The following is a 20,740-nucleotide window of genomic DNA, read 5'->3' on the forward strand; positions in this document are numbered from 1 at the left end:
TAAATTACATCGATATACTTTATTAATATTTTAATACGTTCATATCTATTCTGCGAATTAGAACATGCAATCGAGAAATTTTTAATTGATAAATTTACCTGATATTTGTTTAGTTTTGTAAATGATTTACATTTCCTTTCAGAATTTATATATATATTTGAAATTTTATTTTTTTTTTATTTCTTTTACTATTTTTTAAAATCCATTATTTTTCTCTAATAATATGAATAAATGCACCTAAACATATTCATTGTGCTTTTTTTCGTGCTTATTATATTAATTTTTTTATTTTTTTTTTTAATTTTTTACATTAAGAAAAGGAAATAATATTACTGATCACAAGAACATTTTTTTCAAAGTTGCGCGCGATTGTCAATAGAGAAAAAAAACGCGTAATATATTTATGTTCATTTTTTATTGTCATGATATTTCAGAAGTGAATGTGATACGCGAATATATTTTTGTAAATAAAAAAATAAAGATTCTTTACATTTTATTATCACATTTATTTTCTCTTGGTCACAGCCATAATAGTTAAAGTGACCATAAGCAAAATAATCGCAGTCGACATTTTGAAATGACCGGCGAAAGCAGTGTTGACGGGAACTGTGGTGTGATACTTGATAATAGAAATCATCGTCGAAAATGCGCAGGACATATTGATCAGTGCAATGTAGACGTCAAAGGATTCATGTCGAAGGTGAGTTTCCTTATTTCGTGAAAAAGTTATTTTAAAAAAGATATTTATTATGAATATCAGGAAAGATCGTAGTTTCAGTTAGGTTAGGTTAGATTTTTTAGGCGCGCCGTTTTGAAAATCGACTCTAATATTGCAGCATGTAATTTCATTTTAAAAAAGGAAGTTATAAGAAAGAATAAAGAGTGAAATTGCAATTAATAAATTTTATTTAGTAATGATCTCGAAGATGAAAAACACTGAATGAGGTTTTGAATGAAGAACTGAATGAACAGCATAAGAGTAGATATATCTCTATTTTCAATATTCAATATTGATTTTCTTATAAATACAGGCCTTATAAGATCAATTTTATCATATGTTTTTATCTCGTTTACTCATGTACAATCTATGTTCAATTGTATTATGTATTGCCAATTTGTATGCAATAGTGAATTCATACATAGTATTTACAACAAATATCTATGAGCTAGTGATCATTAAAAGCATAGGAATATTGCAGAGAATTGTGGTAATTTTATGTCGATGTATTAATACCAAGAATAAAAAGAATAAAATGTGACACTTGAAAATCATCTCGTTAAATTATATTTAAGTTTTTATTTTTCGTACTAAAGAACTATTTTCTAGATTTCTATTAATAAAGTGTTTTATTTGATTTTTATAGATGTTTCGCTACATAATATGGGATAGCGAAAGAACTTATTTGAAATTGTTGTACGCTGTCTCATGACATATCAACATGATGTTTCATCCTATCGACTTGACGACAGAACAGTGGATTGGTCATTTGTGCTGCATATGTTCAAATTTTCATTCTGGATCTCAAAAGCAATTAATGAACCAATTGAGGAATTTGGCATCGTACTTCAAAAAGAATTTTTGTTGTGAGTAGAACATTTATTTAAATATTGCTCCGTTTTAAATAATATATGTAAATATCGTAATACCAATATTTTGTGTCATTGTATTTATATTTATATTATTATTTTGAAATATTATTAATATAATTTGGTTTATTACCTCTTTTTATTGGCTATTATAAGATATCATTGATATCTTTTTTTTCAAGTAATAGCTAATAACGTATTGATTATTTATATATTACTTTTGTTTCTATTGCTCTATATCATAGTTTATAATCTTTTTATATTCTTTTATATCCTTTTATAATTCTTTTATATCCTTTTTCTAGGATTTCTGTTGATCGATTCTTACATATATTATTTTACTTTGTGCAATTCATGTTTGGAATATGTTTTATTTTCTTTATTGCATTCCACTGTTTGGCACTTGCAAATTAATATTCAGAAAGATTACAGAACTTATATTAAAATTTAAAATTGTGGCAAATAAGTGAAAAGTATTGATTTTGTATCTTATGATTTTTTGTTTTACATATTTTAGTGAATAATGCGTTACATTTTACATTTTAAGTTATTTTTTACTTTAGCTCCTTTTTCATTCTGCTTCAAAAAATATTTATGTAAAATATATTTGGTTCGGTTTAATTTTATTTTACTATATTACTTCAAATTATATTTTGCAAGAGAAACATTTCCTATCATCCATTAAATATCTTTCATTCACAGTTTGCAAGTAGCTTTACATTATTTACAACTTTTGTAGAAAAAATCACATTAGATATTGAAAATATATAGATACTGAAATTAAGCTATTAATTTTACAAACACAATTATTTGTTTGATCCAATGACGAGATCATGTTAATGAAGTTACATATTCTTTACATGTATTGCATAACTCAAATATCTTGGCGTAAATAGTTTAATACTTGGATAATATTAATGTTGATAATTTCTTATATGAATTTATCGACACTTGTAATCAAAAATTAATGAATAGTAAAAATTATGAATAAATATATGATTAGGATATCATTAAATTTTTTTATTCAATAATTTTTATTTAAATTTAACTTCTGTAACATATAAATCAACGAAAAAAGAATTAAACTGATTTTTCATCTCGAATGAGTACTGATATTTAGAACCTTTTCTTTGGCTATCAAAATGTCATAGTTATTATTATTCTCACAGTATAATATTTGAATCAAATTTATGTGATGTCAATTGTATTCATAATTATATTCATAATTGTATTCATAATTATATTTTTACAATTGTGTACTCGAAAATATGTACAAAACTCTATACATATATAAAATCATTTATAAACATACACAAAATTAATTGACATTTTTGAAGATATTTTAAACTTATTTTTTACTTCTTAATTTTAAGGGTTTTGTTAAAAATGACATCATGATTATATCGTTTGACAATATATGCATACATATACGTCAATATATATATATATATATATATATATATATATATATATATATAATATTTATGTGTATATACGTACACAAATATACACACGTTTATTGAAATTAAACTATTAATATTGCGAAAAAGATATGATTATTTTGTCACAATGACAAGATTATATATATGATATTACACATTTTTTATATATACGCCGCATAAGTCACATCTTGGCATAAAATGATTTAATATCTAATTGATATTGAAAATTTCTTATGAATTTATCGACATTTGTACAATCAAAAATTGATAGAGAGCACTCGAATATTACAATTACACATTAGAATATCATTATATTTTTTTAACTTAATAATTTTTATTTAAATTTAATTTTTAATATAAATCAGATAAAAGTATAATATAAATCAGTAAAAAGAAAATTAAATCGATTTCTCATCTTTAATGATATTCGGAACGCTTTCTTTGGCTATCAATGTGTTGCGACGCTGTATGACACGAATTTAATCATACTTTTATACAAATTATTCTTATTGTTATCATTTAAGATGATTTTGTTTACTCTATCATGCTTACATGTTTTGCAAGAAAATCTTTTATAAGATCTTATAATATCTTATAAGAAAATCTATAATAGCTAAGAGACTATTATTTTATTAACGTAGACATTAACATATCCTTATCCTTACAAGGATAGCAACGCTAGCAACTTTATAGCTCATAAAATAACTGGAAATCAGCTTTTTTTCATTAATATTATTCCTGCAGTATAACGTTTGATTTGATTTTGATATCATAATTTAATATTTTCACAACTGTGTGCTCGAGCAAAAATGCACAAAATGATACATATATATATATAAAATTATTTATAAATATTCAAAATTCATTGCGACATTTATAAAGATATTTTAAAGTTGTTCTTTTTTGACTTTTTAACAGTTTTATTAAAAATTAGTCATTCGATAGTATATATCCATATAAATTTGGCTTCGATATAAAACAATTTATCTTTATAATTTTATTAATTAATATTATTTGTCATTAGTATTGCAACAATTATCATACTTATTGTTAGTATTTAACTTCTTATTAGAATCTATTTTATAAATTCGTGATTTGACTTTTTATTGTGTAAATTTGTTCTAACATTTCTTCACTATTATAGTACATAATTCCAGTTGCATAACTTACAATATATCGTTCCTCTCTGTTCTTACATATATACAAAAAAATCTATTTCATTGTGACCATTTTAACTTTTTATTTTAACTTTTTATTGCTATCAAATAGAAGAGATACTAGTTTAACTTCGTTTTTGCATTTGCTCCCAGAATATAATATTCGATTTGAGTTTGCCAGGCGAGATCACGTCTATATCGTTATCCTCTCGTTTCGATCGTACAATTTCCGTTCGATTCATTGATCGCTCTTCTATCAATGACCGACTGACTGGCGGCGAGGACACTTTACCAGGCATTTGACGAAGTCCTTCTCGAAATTCTTTCGAAAGAGATCTAGCTGTCAAACTATGCATTTGTCTTGGCGGTTCGATTATCTGTATCTCAGGTGTGAACGATCTGTCCTTGATATCGTCTATCTTCGCCATCTGCGAGATAAAAATACATGGCATTGATAGAATATTTAAATTATTCATATGTAGAATGAAAATTACTGTGTACGACATTATATAAATGGTATATCAATTTAAAAATTTTTTAAATATGATTTTTAATTTGATAATCACTTTATATGATCGATAAATTTCGCACGATAAATAAAGCATAAATTAAGTGCTATCACAATTTATAAGTTCTTTTTAGATACGAATCCGTATCCAATTAAATTTACGTAAATTTATCTATAAAATTATATATCTTTTTATCTATGTGTTTTTTATCTCTAAAATAAATCCATCTATTTTTTGTATTATTTATATCGAAACTTATGTATATTCTTATAAATTATGGACTTATTTTACTCTTTGAATATTTTTCAAATATATATCTAGCTCAAATTGAAATCTAAGATCTAAATAAAATTTAATTAAAATGAAGAGACTATTTCGTTAGTTACCGAAGCTCTGTTTACTTTCACTAGCATGGTCTCTGTTTCGGAAATTTGTCGTCTGCCAAACACTTCTGCGAGTCTTTTCACCGAGGGCATCGTCCGCCACTCTTTTTCCGTTCTTCGAAATTGTTCCTTGCTTCTGACATATATATCCTCGAAGGATCTGTCCACGTCGGAAGAAACTTCGTCGTAACTGTTCAGCAGTGAATCGTCTTCGTCGCCGATCGCATCATGTTCATCCATCGTTGTTTCTTCTTTTGATTTATCGATTTCGCGATCCAGCAGATTCTTGGCAGTCAATTCATCCTGCTGATCTTGTTTCTCGTTCACATAAACCGGATTCGCATGGTAATATACTTCATCAGCAACATTTGGCATTGATTTGACCGATATTAGTCCTAAACCCACTTCCTCAACTTTATCCCGTAACTTATTGAGATCCTTCGAGCTTTTCGCAAAATCTTTACAATCGAGTGACTTTGGCGCGTCGATCAGAGATCCTTTAAATCCGCTACGTTCGATTGAGCGTCTTATTAAATTCGATTTCTCGTTGTTCCGTGATGATTGATCCAATTGATTATTGGAGCAAGTGCGACGCAAGCCATCCTGGTAGCCGAAGGATTTGAGGTCCAATCTGTTGATCACCCTCTGCTGTCGAATAATTTTCTTTTGATCCGTGAATTCGTTCTCGAAACCATATGCCTTCAGATCGATCCTGCGAACCTTTCGTTCCTTGTCATTCTTGCACTCGGTCTCGAGATTATGCTCCTGATTGTTGAGCTTGGCATTGATTTCATTTTTGCTATTTTTCCTCTGATTCTCCAGGATGTCGTCCGTTCGTCGATCCTTCCATGTCGTCTCATCAGACGCGTCTTTCTCGTTTTTGACTTTCTGATCGTCGCTGGGATCGAGCATTGAAGTATGCGAATTCGCAGCGCAATTATTCGTTTCGAGATTAATTACCTCGGCGTTATTTCTGCGGCACAATTCCTCTGTCACCTTTATATTTTTGTCTTCTTGCGGGATTGAAATATCGACGATTTCCTGGGATATCATAGATTCTTCCTAGAACACACAAAATATTGATTGATGTTAATTGTCTCGTACTAATGAATTCATTTGAAAGCTGCGCATTTCATAATCACATTGTGCCCTGAGTTTTTATTATTTTTTTCTTTGTATATCTTTACATGCTACAAAGGTTCCTACACAGAATTCCTGTCTCTTTTCTCTTTGTCTCTCCTTCCTAGAGTTATTATACGATTAATATTATTATCTGATATAATATTCAATAACGTACATTTATTATTTTAATGATATAATAATATTGACAGTTTGATGTTTATAATATTATATATATGATATTTATATTCAATATTATAATGAGATAAGAATTTTTAGCACTAGTATTATTAACGCAACGTATGATTTGTAATATCACCGACATTTAAAAAAGTCGCTGACAATAATTATTAATCGTATGAATGTCTTTTCTTTTAATACATATTGGCTGTGACTTTATTAGAAAATTTACTAGACTTTATTATAAATTTAATGATAAATTTGTTAATCTAATAATAATTATTTTCATTCTATAATTAATAATATATTTATCATGCTAATTATTAATAATAGATTTTATTACTTTAACAATAAAAATTTCAAATTTTTGAAGCCTAAAAAGCCTAATAATTTATCGCATTCGATAGTTCTAAATTTTATTTTTTTATAATATTTACACAAATTTAAGTTTTTGGAGGGAAAATTTTGCACGATACGTTTTGAGGACCAATATATTTTAAGTAAAAAGTCATGCATTTGTTCTTATAGATCAAAAATAAGCCATTCGTGTTAATAATCATGCGATAAAGGGATTTTCTGTGGTAATGTGATTAATATTGTTGCTAATATGTTACATATAATATTTGTGATGTAAAATGAATAGATAATTATGCACAATAAATATTAATTAATCTGATAATCAATGTTATCAGTATGATATTGGATAATGCTAGGGACTTCATGGATAATTGATAAAGCATATTAGATAGAGAACCTTGAAATACAATTACAGTTTTTTAAGCATAGATTTAAAGGAATTATTAGGTGAATAAAAATGAAAAATTATTAAATTAATTGAATTAATTGAATTAATTGAACTGAATTACAGTAACAACAAAATTTATAAGAATTGTTTTTGTTTGCAAACATTTTATAAAAAATATTAATACATTCATTTATTAGTCATAGCATTATACATATGTAAAAATAGATGGTACTTACCAATTAATTCTTTTTTTTTGTAGCTTAGATGCGGAATTGATTCCGTCGTGTTAACGCGACCCGAGCATATCTCACATTTATTTAGATTTTATCGACAACGAGTAGATAACAAATTAGGTCGTATTTTTTTGTAAAAATGCGATGGACAAATTTATGATGAATAACTTGATATATTATTAATGTAAAAATTAAAGATATATTTTAGAGATATCCTCATTTTAGGAAAAATTTATAAAAATCAAATTTATGATCAATATATGTTATGGTTAATATATACCAAAGTACCATAGCTATAAATCTTTTGCTGAATCTTGAAATCATTTTATGTAGACCTTTCCCAATTTTTTGATGTATAGGAAACTATAACTTTAAATACATAAATTTATTCTGTACTGTCAAATCATTTGGAAATTATAGTATATAATTATTGTCTATAAAATATAATACATGATCAGAAATTTGCAAGTTTTTTGTTATAAATCTTTTTGAAATAATAAATTCGTATTTACAATCACCACTTTAATATTTAATTGAAAAAATTATAAAATTGTAGTAGAATTGTAGTAGAAAAAATTTGCAACATTTCACAAATGTGCAAGATATTAAATATATATAAATATGCTTTTAATCAATATTAACAAGATAAGATTCAAAATAAAATCTTGCAAAAAAAAACTTCTGCAATATAAATTTGTAAATGTTAACATTAAAATTAAACAGAAACCGTCACCTGTAAGTTTCATGCGATTGAAATATTAATTTTTATCTCATTATTTAAATTAGTAAATTAATTAAGATTATCGTATATTAATATGGGACACAAAGAATATGTACATACACAAACAAAAGATAATATGTATAAGCTGTATAAATAATATTTCTTCATGAAAATCACGCTAATTATTAACATGATATATCTTGTGTATTTTTTACAAGTCGATTCTACGATTTTAACAGTTTTAAATATTTATATTTAAATCTCATATTTCGTAAATATTTAAATTTAAGAACCTATTGGTTTTTCTATTGTATCATTTTTTAGATTGTAATATTATGAATATGTAAAATAATTTTATATCCATCTGCAATATAATTATTAATTAATTTTGATCTTAAATTAGGTCAATATATTATTTGGAATTAACATACAAAAAATTATTTAATTTCATATTTTATAAGAGTAATTTATAAAACAAAAATAAAGTATAATGTTATAGAGACTTGTGAAGGAATAGGATAATCTTTATGATGACACATGTCTCGTACTTTTGTACACCCGTATTTATTTACCACTTGCGACTTAACGTCGTATAAATATGATTTCTTAATTTTGTATAATTATTGCACTCATAATTTATTAGCGCATTGCGCCATGGCACTTTTATCTTGAAAAATATGGCTACATAATTACGGCACTAATATAAATACATTTTCTCAGGCACATTATTGCACCGAGAAAAGTAAATCAATTATATAACATTGTATAGCAATTATATTAAAGTATTGCTAATAAATCTTTACAATCATTATCTTGATCGTATCCGGCAATTATCGCGCGGAAGTTCGTATTCTGAATATCTAATATTCGGGTCGTCAAAAATTTCGCAATATCCTTCATTAATTCTTCATTTCATCGTGTATACCAACTATATCTTGAAGTATTTTTCCATATTAATTAATAGTAAGAAGTATCTTGGCATTTTAAGATAGAATATGGCAAATATATATTTCTGGAATTATTCTTATAACAGGATGTTTCTTCATGAAAATCACGCTATAATTATTAACGTGATATATCTTGTACATTTTTTTCCTGTACATTCGAAGTCGATTCTATTCATGATCAGCGTTTATCATCACCATATCGTGATGTCGCTCAAACGTCTCTCATCCAACTTTCTGTGTCTCTTATCATCGCTTTTCTCTTCTTGCGCTCGAAGTTTCCTCGAGCTGTTCAGGCTCTTCTTGGTGTTCCTGTTTATCAATTTCTCCAACTTTCTGTCATTGCCTTCCTCAAAGATTTCCCGATATCTTCGAGATCTCGTTTCTCTTCCTCGTCTCGCAACATTGTCGTCATCGCTAAACGCGCAAATTTTTCGCTTTTTTGAACTATCACTTGGGAATTTGTTCATTATATTCTCATTAGAGATAGAATGGAATGGTTCGTCCTGCCATTCGTTGTCCTCGTTTTCGAAGGATAAGAGAGAGGACAAATTTACGTTTTTCTTACGAATGGGATTTCTATATTTTGCGGAGTTTGTTTTGAAGGCTGTCGTTCGATTTCTGCCGATATCGTGTCCAAATGAAACCCGATGATCCACAACGTCATCCTCTTCGTTCTGCCAATCGCTATCCTCGAAAGTCGAGCTCGTAGAATGCTCGCAGCTAGCGAATCCTTCGAAACTTGTGGAACGATTTAAGTTTGCTAACCGATCCAAGCTTCCTAAACGATCGACGTTAGAATACAATTCAAAATTTCGTGATTTTCCCATTACGACTCGATCGCGCCTTTGATCAGCGTTGGGCTCAGCGGATCTGGCAACCTCTGGCAGGATCGGTCTCAATCGGATTCTCCTGTAATTTGGAATTTTGCTGCCGTGGATCCTTCGACTTCTTTTAATCCCACCAAAAGTCTGAAATTTTAATTTTGCGAACTCCAATGGATGATCCGCGAACTCATCCACCGGCGGCGAAGTCGATTCATCTTCAAGATCGTCGAGGTCTTCCCCTTCCCTCGGCCGGATTCTAATGCCGCCGAACGTGTGATATTTATATCCGCCAGTAGTCCAGAATCTCCTGCCACCGATCGACGATATCTCTTCACCGCCATCGTGACGATTGTTGTCTGCCATCCGATACAGTCGTCGCCAGCGATTCCGATCGCTGATCATCGAGTCGCGCGAACCGATTCCTGAATCATGATCGCCCGGATCGTAATCGTCTTGATGGTCCGACAAACCCCCACGATTAGCATCGTATCGCGGTACTATCGGTTCTTCAGCCTCGCGGTCGACATTTGTATCGTGATCGTTCGAAAATTCATTCCAATTCGCTGATGTTCTTCCAAAGTGTGTATCGATCTCCAAGTCCTCTGCCAGAACGTTATTCTCCTTTCTATGAACTATAGCTCCGAAATTTCGGAATCTTTGATCTCCTGTTGTGTCCTCAATCGTGTTTTCCCTGTCGTTTATTCGCTCGTTCTCTATGACATTCTGGACTTGCTGGTTGTCGTCATCGTCATCGTGAGGTAACCGACCACTCACCAGCTTCAGATGTAGGAGGGGGTTGATCGCGAAATGTGGACTGGCAAGGGGATCGCGACAGCGTCGTCTAGGAAGACTACCTCGCAGCGAGGCGGCCTCGAATTGCTCGAGCTCGTGATGACTCACCTGTTGTTCGCGTTGCTCGTTGCCAGTACAACTCGATCGCTGGGACAGCGAGCTGCTCGGCCTGCTCGACATCGAAGACATCGTCGATCTGGCGGCCTGCTCCTGTCGTTCTCCGCTGGCCACTTTTGATTGGTTGATATAATAATCCCTGCCGAATCTGTAGAAAAACCAATAAAATAGCGTAGTAATGAAATAAAGTTTGAATTTTTGTTTATTTTTAATTCAGTTAATACTTTGAAAAAACATTTTTAATCGAAAACTATAGCCATAGGAAAAGAATCCAAAGGAATCATTTGTTTGAATTTTCCTTTTCCAAGTAAACTGGAATTTTGACACTTTTTAAAGTCTTTTTATAAAAGAAAAATATAAAAGAGAAAATATATTTTTTTATATATTTTATTATTTTGAAGTAATTGGTGAAAATTACCGTTTAATGTCCGGACAATCGGGTGCTAGGAGCGCCTCCAGATTTGCTTCGTTCAATTTTGTTAAGTCATAATGAGTTCTGAATAAAACAAGAGATCAAGTTGAAGGCTTTGCGGCTACGATATTCGCATACATTCTCACATGATTCTTACCCTGGAATATCCGAATTTCTCGAATACTGTCTCTCCAAGCATCGTTTTCGTATATTTTCCTCGCTATAGGGATTGTTTTCGATCGGCGGCGCATTTTCCCATTTCTTGTGCTCGCGTTCTGCTATTGTACCTGTACATATTTCATTATTATGCTATACTTGTTATAATGCATGAGTATTCATATTCGTGATTTTTATCGCATAACATCGAGAATATTTTATAAGTTCACTAAAACTTCTTATTTACTAAAATAATCTATTTTTTGATTCATGATTTTTTATAGCGAAATTTTATATATGATTTATTTTAATTATTATATCAGTTATAATAACTTCTGCATTATTTTTCGCTATAAAAATTTTATATTTAATTTAAGTAATAAATTATACTTCTTTTGTATAATTTTATATTAGAAAAAGAATTATTTTATTTTATTTTAAAATATATATTATAAAATATGTTATAAAATTATATGAAAAGATATATTTTCTTGTAAATTTAATGTAAAAGTATAGAATTGCGGCGGTTTTGATTATATATAAGTTTATTATGAATAATTAAAGTTACCTGGACGTGGTGGAGCGCTTAATCGATCGTTTTCATCCGCTATATCGATGTGATTTTCACTTGTTGCATAAGATAATTGGACTTTGGTTTGTAAGCGTTCGCTGTATAAAAGGAAAAGAATTACGAAAGAAGTACAACGTGTCGCGACGGAATGATAGGAACAATTATCTAGCAGGATGAAATTCATGCAATACCGAGTTGTATAGGGAACCGAACTATCATTGTCGCTTATTGCATGTTTATTTCGAAACAAAAAATTTTATTCGTATTTATCGTATCCTTAGAAATTAGATGCATATGAAAAATCAGAAATAAAAATCAAAAGAAAGATTGACAAAAGAGCACGCATATAAAAGAATAAAAAAATACATTTAAAAAATATATTCAAATGAATTAATTTTATTTTAACAATATATTTAAATGAATTTAATTTATAAAATATATAAAAAATAAATTGTAAATTTCTTTTTTCTAATGTTATTATAATTAATGAATGAAATTATGAGTTACAATTAATTAATATTTAGAAAAAAAAAAAGATATTTTGAGAATTTTACCTTTCTTGTTCCTCAGCTGAATTGTTTTCCAATTCTTTGAATTGGTCGTTCATTGTTTTAGCCGTTTCGTTAATCATCTCGTTCTCTCCAGAGCAAACTTCGACTTTTGTCAGACTGTCTAGGTGCCTCTGGATCGCCGTGTCGTAGTGTTCGGTGTACTCGCTTTCTCGTTGGTCTTCGTCTTCGTCGACGACGTTTCCCATTTGATCGTTCCTCTCGCTCGATTTTTCAGATTGCGTGTCCTTTCGCGCAGAACTTTCCACCGTGATTGCGATTATCCTTTCGCCGCAATCGGTTGTATCCTTATGTTTCTCTTTGGCTTCGTCTTCTCCTTTTGCCGCCGTTATCAACGCAAAGGAACTTTCACTTAGTTTCTCTTTATCATTTACATGCTTGATTGTTTTCTTTTCCGAGATTTCTGGAGATTTCAATAATTTTTCACTAATTTTCTCATCGAAACGCTCGTAAATTTTTTCAGACAAATTTTTTTCAATTTTTATTTCTTGACAGATGTCGATTTCATCTTGTCCGAGTTGCGTGGCAACATTTGGCACTTCTGAATTATTTTTCGCATCGCATTCGGACGTTCTGGGAGTCCTCGGGACCACATTGTTAATAGCTTCCATCAGTTCCTTCTCGATCTCTTCATCGGATTTCGTGGAAGAACACTCGGATAAATCTGACGTGTCCTCAGCATCTCTATCGCCGATCAGAGCCTTGTAATACGCGTTAGAACTTGGTACTAACATAGCCACCGCGTCCGGCTGTGTTCGGGATGTTCTCCTTTTTTGGAATAGCCAATTGTCCTCCCAGGATTCGACGGGCGAGATTAGATCCATCGCGCGATCAGCGACATGACGTTTTGTCCTGGCCGAGTATTCATTGCGATCTAAATCTGAGGAATCTGACGATGATGATGGCGATGGCGACAATTCTCGCGGAGCTATTTCCATAAAAAATAAATAATCGCTTTTGTAATTCGTAATAAAAGTATATTTTGTGTTTTAGGGAAATTTATCATTATAAGATATTCTTATTTTCTGTATAAAAGAAAATATTATTAAGAGCAAATTTGACGATGTTTAAAAGTCAAAATAATAAATTTCGAACAATTATAAATCAAGGGATTTATAATTTTACTAAATTAATCTTAAAATATAAAATTACGATTTTATAAAATGTATAATCTTTTTTAAAAATGTATAGCCAGTTTATTTCATTGATAATTTCATATATTTTTACACATATAAATGTGATGTTTTAAGAACATCACATTTATATGATAAGAAATGTGAAAATTAAGATACTAACGGTCAACGATATCCATTCCGAGTTCCGGAAATGGAACACGCCGGGTGCATTCGAATTTCATGACATCATTACTCCGAAATTCATCATCATCCGACGTGATCGTAGTTACCTCCTCTATTTGTTCTTCCATCTGCAACGAGTTTTGGTTTCTCGCTCTTTTTTTCAAATACAGTATATGATATAATGATATTTTATAATTCAGAAAAATCTTTTACTGATGTAGGATTCTAGATATTACAACGAAAATCGCTATTTTTTATATCTACTAGAACATTTGCAATCTGTAGTGAATTTATAGCATTGAATTCTAGCAATATCTTTTGGAAATTTAACTTTCATTATCAAATTTTAATCATTACATTGATTAAATAAATATGAATTTCCCGATAGAACGATCTTTATGAGAAACGATTTTTCAATATCACAATCAAACTTTATAATAAATATGATTATCCTAAAAAAACTTTTATTTTAAATTTTACTATTAGTGTAGATATAAATTCTATCACTGACATTTAAACTGATTAAGTGTAAAACATATGTTACAGTTTTCGTTAATCATTTATCTATCTCAGTTAAGTCTCTCTTCGTATTTAAAAAATCATTTATTGTGGCTGCGAAATCATTATTTTGAATGATTATATCGATTATATATATTATATTATATCAATATATTATAGAAAAATTTAAATCGGACATAAAGATCTCTTATTCATCTTTTAATGCATGATAGCGTTACGTTTACGTTTCGCGTTTTGCTAAAAATATGTAAATGTGATCACGATGTACGTACCATAAAAGACACCGGTTCCCGATTATCTCCATTTCGTCTGATCGCGCTATGATTACCGTTGCATTCGCGACGATAGGACATGTAACTCGCCGCGTCTTCCTCAAGGCCATGCTCGCTCTCAGCTGAAAGAGGAACATCATCTTCGTAAAAATATGACATCCCGTATTTTACGCGCGATAACATGTTAAGTAAATTCTACATACTCGCGATATATTTTGCTTTAGGTGAATCTGTGTCATGTAGTACGTTGCTGTTGCCATCCACTCGTTCTCTTTGGAATTTTTCGACGACCTAAAATGTGCACCGTAAGTTTCACCATATTCGATTTAGCAAGTTGCAGCATACATTTTAATTAATAATAAATAATATTAAAATTTTTATGCGTGCGATAATATAATCTCTCCCATGATTTATTCAAAGAATGTGCAATCTTAAATACAATTGATAATAATTTATGTAAAAAGAATGACACTTTTCATGTTACGTAATAATTGATTTAAGGAAATATGTAATAATTAAAAAATTATATAATATTATATAAAAAATTGTATAATGTGGACTTTAATTTTTCTTACAATCAATTCGTGTGCAAATAAGATATTTATCGGTGAAAAATATTCTAACATGTTTAAACAACCTTATTGAGTATCGCGGTGGCGAGAAGGTCCTCGTAACTATGATCAGCGATTGGACGACCTTCTGAAGGATGCTCGGTATCCTCAGATGCACCCAATCCCGGTAACTTCCGAGCTTCCTCGACAGCTCGCTCGACGATCTCTTTGAGAGCCGCGTGTGCCGTAGCTGGCGAATCCATAGATGGTTTATCTGAAACATCGAAGGAAATCCATTGTTGAATATGACCAAAAAATACATCCCGATTCTCGATTATCGCCAAATTCGAATATTACATCCAACAAATCTTTAATTATAATACAAACTACACAATCCCCTACATAAATTCTTCCCAGTTGTACCAGAAGCATAAACGCACCAATTTCAATGAATTAGCCGCAGATTTTGGCGACAGCGAGTTCATGTTGTTTCCATATTTAACCAATCATATCCTCATAATATCCATTATTAATATAAAGAATAGAACTGTCTATATCAAAAGACAAGAGGTCCTTCTTGAAAGAGAAAATTGTAATATTTTTCTAACTTTTAACAATATTATTAGTCGTCCTCGACTTCACTATTATTGATTCGCGGTCGATTGGCGATCCCATGGATCGATCGCGGTTTCCCGAGCGACTGTCGGGCAGTTGGCCGGCATCGGCACGACCGGCCGCAACTTTCTTCGGCCATGGTGATCGAGCCATGGCGAGATAACGGCGATATATGGCCGGCAGCAAGTACCATCACAGATGCCACCGCATCTCCCTCGTAATTTCTCCGACGCGACCTGGCAAGGACGATACGTACTCACGCGACCACTCCTCTCGCCGGTCTTGCGATTCATTCCGTTCTCTCTTCTGCCTCCTCCTTTTGCGTTTCATCTCGCTTGACGCGCGGAAACCTCGCGCGTCGCAGGTGAAATTCGCCGACCTCCTGAACTCTTTCCGCGGGAAACTCGAGGCACGCTCTTTTATCGGCAGTCACGTTTGCGGCGGCGATTTTTACCCCGTTTTCACCCATCTTCATTTTCTAAATAATCGGTATTCTTTATACTTATTGCTTGGTTTGAAAGAATGATGATGCTATGTACTTTAACTTGTTAATCTTCGACGAGGAAAGCGTACTTTCACAAATCTTGAGTCTTCAATTTTTATCCGAAAATTAAAAAATCGTCAGAAAAAAATGTTGTCCCGTTTACTTTCTCGAATATTTGGAATAAACGTTAAAAAAATATTTTCGAAGGATTTCTATGGAATTTTATAAATAATATTTTTTATATAATTTTTGATTGTTTTATGTAATATTTGATTTTGATTATTTTATATAATATTTTATATAAAAAATATATATAAAATATATATGAAAAATATCAGATTTCTATTATTTTGAAAATTTTCACTGACATTACAGGAATATTCTGTGTGATGAGCTTTAATTATTCTCGAATATAAATATTTTCATGAGATAAAAATTCCTTTCTCAACAGAATAAATCAAAGAATCGAAAAAAGAAACGCGTATTAAATATATTATTCGTGATACTGTATATATGGAGATAGCATAGAGAAATAATAATCTCTCCAAGGATACGTCGAACAATTTGTAAATAAACATGTTGCGTGCTGACCGCGGGAGACGATCCTTTCTCTCTCTCTTTCTCTTTATACAATCATGAATCACACAGACGTTGGATACGTCGTGGATCACACGGACGCTTCTTCTGCACGCATAATCGATTCAGGGATCTCTTTCCGAGACCATCCAGCCTTGATCTCACGCCGTAGAAGGTGAAGGTCGACTACAGGTATTTCGCGCGCGAGACGTCGACGTCTTAAACATAAGTCGTATGCATTATTAACCGGCGTGCAAGAAAGATTGCTTTAGCAAAATCGTTTTCTCGATATCCATGAACGATGATGAAGCCAGTGACATCGTCGTTGGCCTTCGATCGATCTTTTACTTTTCTCGTTCGACTACATTAAGTGTGTTTCGGTAGCATGCGTGATGTAAAGGAACAATCATCGTGCATAATTAATGTAAAATATTCAGGTTTTTTTTGCGTGATCAATTAAATGGGGAAAACAAGAAGCTTGATCAACGTCATCGTTTGCGTGACTGCGACTTAATGTCAAACTTATAGAGAGAAAAATGATTTTGAAATAATAATCGTCGAGATCATTAAGTATTGATGTATAACATTATTAATTGAAAACCTGTATAATTCAGAGTCTGCATACATTTTTTTATTACATAAACTTTTTTATCGATTTGCGTAAGTTTTTTTTATTAATATAAACTAATTTTTTTATGTGCTTTTATTTATGCTACAAATATAATATTTCAACTGGAAACGCAATATCATGTAAGTGCATTAGTTTTCTTTACAATTTATTTTACGAGAGCATCAAATTTAAAGAAATCAACATCGACTTTCTCACGATGTAACGTCAATTATCACATTGAGAAACAATACTCTATAAAATAACAATTTGGTTTACAGATAGATACTTTTCTATCTGTATGCGAATAATTTGATGGATAAACTCTATGTGAGACGCGATAACGAGTGTGTTTTATGTGGGAAACTCGTTCCTCGCGGAGAAATTCAACGTTCATTCAATAATGATACCTTAATATAGCATGAACGAACTTCTCGTGCAAAAATCCGGATAACGGAAACGTAAAACCGTTGCGCCAAGGCATTCCCTTTTTTTCGTTTTTCTTCGATCGCAACGTTATAAATGGTCTATTGCATTCAGCGATTTCGAGAAGAGGTTACTGGACCAGTTTTGCGCGGAGAGAAAACGACGATATCTCTCGCGAGGATGTGCGCCTCGAGAACGCATTTTCGTGCGAAAGTTCATGTACAATGAATGAGAAGACAAAATTTGTCGATGTGTTTTAATAGGAATAGTAACAGTTGGGAATCTAAGAAGCTGTAGATAATATATTACAATATTAAAATATATAAAACATAAAGAACTGGAGGAAAGTGTTTGGAATATTATTAATTATATTAAATATTTCTGCATTTTTTTACTATTTAATCATAACTAGAAAAAATATAAATTGATATATAAATATAATAAAAATAAATATAGAAAAATAATTAAAGATATGTCAAATAAAATCGGAGTTTTATTTATGAAAGTTTATTGCATGAAAAAAAAATATATTTCCTATACTATAAATAATTCCAGATTAGAATGCTAAATGTATAATTAATAAAATCACAATGTATGCTTTTTAAATATTATAACATAATATAATATTATATGTCAGGTTATTATCAGGTTTTCTTATTATATTTCAAGAAATGATGATCGTCGTTGCAGTTCTTCATTTATCTATGGATTGTTTAGAGATAAAAAGATAACATGTCGAAGTTTTTTGCGGTGAAAAGATTATAGTATACCGATGACGCATGTCTATTGTAACAAATATTGATAAAATGATATTTTATGATAACAAAAATTATATGTTCAAATATGTGCACATCTATGAACAATATTGATTACTGCAAATAGGTCAACAAGTTCGTAATAGTTTCTATTTATCATATCAAGTTAATTTAAATTTGCTTTTCTCGGCTTTAGTTTCTTACATTCTTAACATTAATTAAAATAATACACATACATATATATGTATCTATGTATGTGTAAATAATAGCTTGACATATAATAAAGTTACAGTAAAATATATGGTAATATGTATATAGAATTTATTTAAAAAGTATGCTGAATCAAACATACTTGAGAAAAATAAATGAATGTTTATTGCTGTAGCATAGATATTTACCATTTTTCTTTATGATTAGAACATAGACGAAATAGGCGACGATCAGACCACCAATCAATGTCAACATCTCTTCGGTCCACTGCAGTTGCATGAACTGCACCTTTCACATTCTATCGCCGACTCGATCGCAGGTACTCTATTTCCTCCTATTCTTTTATATTCTCTCGACTACCGGGATTTCTTCGCAAAAATTCGGGATGCAATGAGTAATAAGCTAACAATGAATCAAGCGTTTGCATACATCATACATTTACATATCAATGAAATTGTCATTTACTTGTCAAGCATAAGACTTTATTATTTCTTTTGATAACGATAATCTCTTTTGTGAGGTGCATCATACATATTCCTTACAAATTTTAAAGTTACTCCTAATTTAAAAGTATATGTAACATTTCTTAGCAATTTCTTGAAAAATGTGATAATGCTTTTCTCAGAAACTTATAAGGAAAATTTTTTTTTCTAAAGAAACCGTGTATTTAACATTTATTATCCTCCTAATGAAACTAATCAAAAATGTGTAATTTATAGCTACTTTCGATTTTAAAAAAGAAAAAAATAATGCCTTATGTTATGAAATTATTTCGCGTTATAGGCTTAATTATAAAGCTGTAAAAAAAATTTCATATCGAAAGCTTCGATTCCGAGTTAGGAGTTATCATGCGATAAAATGATAAGTTCGGCGATAAATCATACGAATTATATTTTGATTGAAGTAAGTACTACTGAATTTACTACTGTACGAAGGGTTAATTAGGAGTGTCAAGATTTTGACATATGTATATTAATTTTGACGAATGTCAAAATTTATGCGATAGTGTCGACTTATTTTTCTTTTTTTTACGAGTGATTTTAAAATTCTCATTTAGCTAGTGCTTACATAGCAAATAGTGAAGCAACCGAGCAAAGGTGATGGTATTGATATTCAAACTTTAAGATTGCTCTTGAACGCACTTCCGTATTTTTTATTATTACTTTTATTATTATCGTTATTATCTTTGTGTTGTATGCGGTCAAAGTCTTTTTATGTCGGATATAGTCGAGCATATCACGTTTTTCGATGCTTTTTGTATGCATGACTTTAGTTTGCATGCCAAATAGACATATGATATGCATGGAAATATTACATAAGTACTCTTACGTAAAATCGCCTGTTAATATTAATGCAAAAAATTAAAATTTTTGCAATAATCATTTTAAATTATAAAATACCTATTTGAATATTTAATATAGTTTCGAAAAAATTAAAAAATTGAATATTATTTAATAATATTAAAACGGTATATAAATAATATTTATAACGGTTTTGAGATTTTTTTATTATTGTAAGATTGTGAGATTTTTTTTAATTGTTAATATTAGGTTTCTTTTTATATTAATATTATTTATGTTAATAAAATTATCTCAATGTTTATTTAGGTTATTATTAAATTGTTTACGTCATTTTTATTATAAATATTAATTATTATAATAGCCATTCTGAGTTCTGCATCCTACTTGATAACAGTCATAATTATTTAAGGAACATGAATATTTATCTTTTACGTCATTTTTATATTGTGTGTCCAATTTCTATTATCGTATTTCTACTATCGTTAATTACATAAATTAATATAAATTTTTTTATATCTAAATTGAAGAGAATTAAAAACACTCACAAAGCAGGATGCTAATTGTTTTGATTTTCAACGAAATATTTTTAAAAACATTCTTCAGATAAGCACTCTAAATGAGAAAATAACAAGCATTGTGAGAGATATATTGTACGACACAAG

At 30.2% G+C, this 20,740-nt stretch overlaps 1 protein-coding gene and 1 long non-coding RNA gene across 9 annotated transcripts in view; one reads left to right on the forward strand and one right to left on the reverse strand.

The window, feature by feature from the left end:
* The first annotated feature begins 587 nt into the window (after positions 1 to 587).
* Positions 588 to 19,140, forward strand: LOC105257423. Its single transcript, XR_889666.2, has 3 exons — positions 588 to 700; positions 1,365 to 1,584; positions 18,985 to 19,140. It is a non-coding gene; the product is annotated as an uncharacterized LOC105257423 (long non-coding RNA).
* Positions 4,031 to 20,740, reverse strand: part of LOC105257421 — a 41,834-nt gene continuing 25,124 nt past the window's right edge. For 2 of the 8 annotated variants that reach the window (XM_011268021.3, XM_011268023.3), the window contains exons 6-14: positions 15,191 to 15,378; positions 14,757 to 14,844; positions 14,554 to 14,693; positions 13,761 to 13,890; positions 12,450 to 13,392; positions 11,893 to 11,993; positions 11,326 to 11,455; positions 11,175 to 11,252; positions 8,622 to 10,904 (exon numbers count right to left, since the gene is read on the reverse strand). In XM_011268021.3, coding sequence (XP_011266323.1) covers positions 9,215 to 10,904; positions 11,175 to 11,252; positions 11,326 to 11,455; positions 11,893 to 11,993; positions 12,450 to 13,392; positions 13,761 to 13,890; positions 14,554 to 14,693; positions 14,757 to 14,844; positions 15,191 to 15,378 — 3,488 coding nt within the window. In that variant the 3' untranslated portion in view covers positions 8,622 to 9,214. Of the gene's footprint in view, positions 4,615 to 5,081; positions 6,141 to 8,621; positions 10,905 to 11,174; positions 11,253 to 11,325; positions 11,456 to 11,892; positions 11,994 to 12,449; positions 13,393 to 13,760; positions 13,891 to 14,553; positions 14,694 to 14,756; positions 14,845 to 15,190; positions 15,379 to 18,965; positions 19,141 to 20,740 lie in introns of those variants that run through there. The other 6 variants (XM_011268022.3, XM_025408749.1, XM_011268025.3 and 3 more) reach the window with 5 other exon arrangements.

The sequence above is a fragment of the Camponotus floridanus genome, unplaced genomic scaffold (assembly GCF_003227725.1).
Source record: "Camponotus floridanus strain SB8 unplaced genomic scaffold, Cflo_v7.5 scaffold23, whole genome shotgun sequence".
Taxonomy (NCBI): Eukaryota; Metazoa; Arthropoda; class Insecta; order Hymenoptera; family Formicidae; genus Camponotus; species Camponotus floridanus.